Source organism: Nicotiana sylvestris, chromosome 12 (assembly GCF_000393655.2).
Source record: "Nicotiana sylvestris chromosome 12, ASM39365v2, whole genome shotgun sequence".
Classification (NCBI taxonomy): domain Eukaryota; kingdom Viridiplantae; phylum Streptophyta; class Magnoliopsida; order Solanales; family Solanaceae; genus Nicotiana; species Nicotiana sylvestris.
In genome coordinates, this window is record NC_091068.1 from 147,794,944 (window position 1) to 147,799,577 (window position 4,634).

General features: G+C 36.0%; 1 protein-coding gene across 1 annotated transcript; it reads right to left on the reverse strand.

Annotated features, from left to right (window-relative positions):
• Positions 1–405: 405 nt before the first annotated feature.
• LOC104221725 (jasmonate-induced oxygenase 4-like) lies at positions 406–2,987 on the reverse strand. Its single transcript, XM_009772845.2, has 3 exons — positions 2,327–2,987; positions 956–1,289; positions 406–778 (listed from the first exon to the last, which is right to left on the reverse strand). Exons 1-3 carry the CDS (start codon positions 2,830–2,832, stop codon positions 527–529), a joined length of 1,092 nt encoding a protein of 363 aa, XP_009771147.1. The 5' UTR covers positions 2,833–2,987; the 3' UTR covers positions 406–526.
• Between the last annotated feature and the right edge of the window lie 1,647 nt (positions 2,988–4,634).

Sequence of the window (4,634 nt, forward strand, 5' to 3'; positions counted from 1 at the left end):
CCCAAACCATTGACTCTGATACTAGTTGTTAAGCTAAAACGACCCAAAGATTCTTTTAACATGGTGTGCTATTGTCTGATTTGGGCCAAATCCGCACGGTTTTCCTAAAAGGCCTCACACCATTAAAACTATCCAACTCCTTATAAGTACCTTAATTTTTTGTTTCTACTTCCCACGTGAGACTTTATTCATAGACACCCAACACCCTTTTTATATAAATTATTTTATTTATAAAAAGACTTTTATGGGACTAAACTAAATCAATACGATTAGTTCCCTTGTGTACTAACCTCCTTAAACTTCTTGCATTAATTTTGATTCGCGTTTCATTAGCAAAAACAAAAGCTTAGAGAAGTTGAATACAATTTGGCAAAAGGACGAAAGATACATGAGAATCAATACTACAGTACATATTGTCTTAATAATATTATTGAAATAGAAAAGGAAAAATACAGGATACAGCCAGCTGCCGATACTGGGCATTTACTGTGTTACCCACAGTAACTTCTCAAAAATAAAAGATAGACTAATTATCTAGAGATTTTAGTGATTCAATTTGAGATTTCCCACAAGGGCCCTTGGTTCTAATTAAAGCTCGGTACTTATTGAACGTCGTCGGAAAATATAACGCCGGCCGGTCCTCCGTCACAAGCTCATCTGCAGGCTTAATGAGTTTGTCACCTCCTGGATTGTAGAAGAATGCTAAGGAAACACGTTCTTTAGCTGAATTAACGATCACTCTGTGCTCTACACTTTTGTACGTTCCATTGCTTAATACCTGCGGTCATTATTAAAACTACACTTGTAAAATATACTACAAAAAAAGACAGACGACCATATTCAAAATTAAGTGAGAATTAAACTATTTTGAGAAATGAGACAAGGAGTATATAATGGTGAACAACATGATCAGTCGAAAAACCATGCATGCTCTGTCGGTTGATGAGTAAGAAACCTGAATTTGATCTCCAATGTTGACGATGAAGGCATTGGGAACAGGTTTAACAGTTAACCAGTTATTTCCACGGCGGACTTGGAGGCCAGCGACTTCGATATCAGGGAGGAGAAGGGTCATGCCACCAGGGTCAGAGTGCGAAGAAAGGCCTAGGGTTAAGTCTGGCTGTGGACACTTTGGGTAAAAATTTACCCTTAAACATGCACCTCTTTCACTGTCCCCTCCAAACTTATGGTGTAAATAATCCTCATTTAATCCCAGGTTTAAGGATAAAATCTTCAATATTCTTTCACAAAGTTTGACTCCTTCTTGTCCGTATTCAGCAACAATTTTTCTGAGAGGTCACAAACCATAACAAAAAAGAACAAAACAATGTTATAATTATTCTGTGATCGACAAAATGTACGTTATATTATACCACCGACCACGTTTGACATGTTTACCAGGAGAATTATTTTGCCTTTTCAAAAACGTGAGAGACAACAAGTTGCATTTTACAAACTAGTCTAGGACCACTTTCGCATACAAAGGTTTTGATAAAGTTGTGAAACTTTATTGCTAGGTCGAATAAAAATAATAATATCAATAGGAGTAACTCCAAAAGATATTGTTGAGATCATTTTATCATGAAGATCCGCCTAGATATTCCCTTCCATCCAAAATCTTTTAATTCCTTGCTTATAAGGAGAGGTGTATCCATGATTTCAAAAGTATGAGTACACTATGAGCGCCAAAGATCCGAGTTTTCAAGAAAGTGTCTAAGAGATGTATTTTTAGTTTAGGAATTTTAAAGGTCAAAAGGAACACTAAAAAGAGAAGGAAATAAAAAAAAACATTTAACCCACATAAAAGGGAGAAAAAATTTAAAAAGTGTATTAAATTAGAAAAAAGAGGCAGAGCATGAGAATTTATAAACCCTATTTATTAATTAAAATATAATTTAAAAGAAGAAAGAGTGTAGGATCGAACCCCGACTAAAAGGTAGAAGATGCACCTCCTTACCAATGTACTAAAATGTTCACTTGAGTTTGGGTTCACCCATGTTAATTTAAGTATTTGAGCTGAAATTTACTAGTGCTATACATGATTTCGGAGGAGGATAGATTCACGTGAACCCGCCCCTTCCCACGTGCATCCGCCCCTAAGTTATAAGCAGCAATAGAACAACACATACAAAAAAAAAAAGCTTAAAAAGAAAAAGTTTACAAACCTTTAACAATATATTATATTGAAAGCAGTAGGTGCAGATGCATTTACTCCGTCGATTTAAAGCTATATATAGTTGTAAGGTTTCCATATAATATTTCACGAAATAGTAATGTGCAGAGATACAAAAGTGCGTGCCGTTGGAGAAGAAGAATGAAAGTTTACCTGCATGTAATCGGAAGATTAGGCCATTTTTTCTCATCCCTCAACGGTTCAGGAAGAAAATGAAGGAAGAAATAATCACTCCAATCCAATTTGCCACCTTTCTCCACTCCTAGCCGACTGCCGTACCCTTCATACGTAGTTGGAGAATTTGCAAATTTCTGTTTCTCCTCCAGTGGAAGATGAAAAAACTCGCGCCAAACACCGCGAGTTTTTGCCATCAGGTCATGGCTAACGCCATGATTCACCACTTGGAAAAAACCCCAGTCGCGACAAGCCTGAGAAATGAGTTTCATAGTTTCAGAGCGAACAGATTCCTTGGTTGACTTCAGGTTTTCGAGGTCAATCAATGGAATATTGTTGTAGGGTTGCTTAACATGAGTTGTTTCAATGAAACATGGTCTATCCGCTGGCCGTTTAATGAAACGGTGGGGGATTTCTTGAATGCCACTTTCGGACAGTGCTTGAACTCGGACAATTGGCTCCGGCCAACTTTGCAAGCAACTCATTATATTAGTTCGGTGAGTAGCTCGATCTTGTCCAGTACTTCTAACTATTTGTTATATACGTGGTTGTATCCGACCTTTGGAGATTGTCAGTAGCTTCTCTATTAACAAAATCTCGTACAAGTTCGGTTGTGGTTGTAATGGTCCCTTAGGAAAGTAAGAGAAATTTGAGGATGAGGTGAAACTTGGAAATGGACGATAAGCTGAAAAGAAATGAAGTTGACGTGAGTTTGAGAACGTGATTTTCATGGGGGGTTTAAAGCCATATATAGGAAGAGCTAAGGAGATTTTTTTTACGTGTATACACGTATTGCATACACAACAGATATTTAAGAGAGATTAGGATTATTATGCAAATGAAGTGTTTAGTGTCTATGCTAAGTAAACAACAAATTAAGGGACGGAGAGCATAAATTAAAGGAGTAGTTAAGGTTCTTGAAAAGGATGAGAGGAACGTGGAGATATAGGGATATATTTATATGCACAAATTAAAGACAGTTTGGTTCCAGCGCCGTGATGGTCTTGACTTGTTCTACGTTACTCTGTACCTCACATAGTGCTAGTGGAATGGTATTAGCGTTAATGAAATATTATAGGAATTAATATGATTTGGTCAAACTCTATTACAGTATTGTGAGTACATAGTACTTTTTGTTTAGAAAAGAAATGAATCTTTAAGACATCTGTTAAATATGCACAGAATATTTTATGTGCTTTTAGTACTAGCGAGTAGCAACAGCAAGTCATGTCGACTCTTTCAAGGGCAATATATATAGGGGTAAAATGGTTGGAGTAATTTAAAACAATTTGCAAAAGATTTAGAGCTTATCCCCCCCCCCCCCCGCCTTCCTCCTCCGTCCCCCTCGAAGTTATTTGAAGCTTCTTTTTGGCTAAAAGTATTTTTTTCTATTTTTTATCAAAAGTGTTTTTTCCAAATAATTAAAGTGTTTAATTTGGCCAAGCTTTAGAAGCAAGTTTTGCGCAGCAAAAAAAAAAAAAAATCTTCTTTCCAAAAGAAATTTTTTGAAAAGTATTTTTGAGAAAAATATATTTGTTTAACCAAAAATCTGAGTCTTTGGTCAAAGCTAGAAAGAAATTCGGGTTACTGATAATCAGGAGACGAAAATAAAATATTTTTTAGAATGATGATAAAGCAGTAAATAGTTTTGTATTTCAGTAAGATCTCAATAGTATTTCGTGTCCTTACAGATGTTGAGTCTTCCCCCTTTTATAGTTGATTCTAGGAGAAGATATAATGCCTTTGTCTTAATGAGGCAATTATGAGCAATAAATGATATTTAAAAGAAACGTTACACAATCATTTCTATTTAATTCAGATTCTCTAACGTATTTGACATTTAATGTTGTATTTAGACTCTTTTACGTCATCAGATTCGTATCTTCAACTTCTTCCGATCTTTGATCTTTAAACGACTCGAATAGGTACGAGACTCGTACCTATTTTAGTAACGGTTCACACCTATGTTGCTTTCTTTTCCCCTATCTGTTATCGCCCGTGCCTCTTGGCTATTTATTGCGTTTTGACCTTTTGACCAGTCCACGTGTCATGACACCTCATCTTCAATATTCAGACTCAGTTTTTTCCCAATACAGATAGTCCCCCCACTTTCCATTTATTTATCCATTAAATATTTGGGAAGTGGACCTTCACAAAAAGAGAATTTTTTGTTGTAATCAATGTTATGATAGTATTAACGCCCCAGTTGTCTTTTCTATTTAATGCTCTGCACACGTGTCACCTTCCGATTGGTTTTGTAATTCTGCAGCCTTTTTCCTAGGTTTAT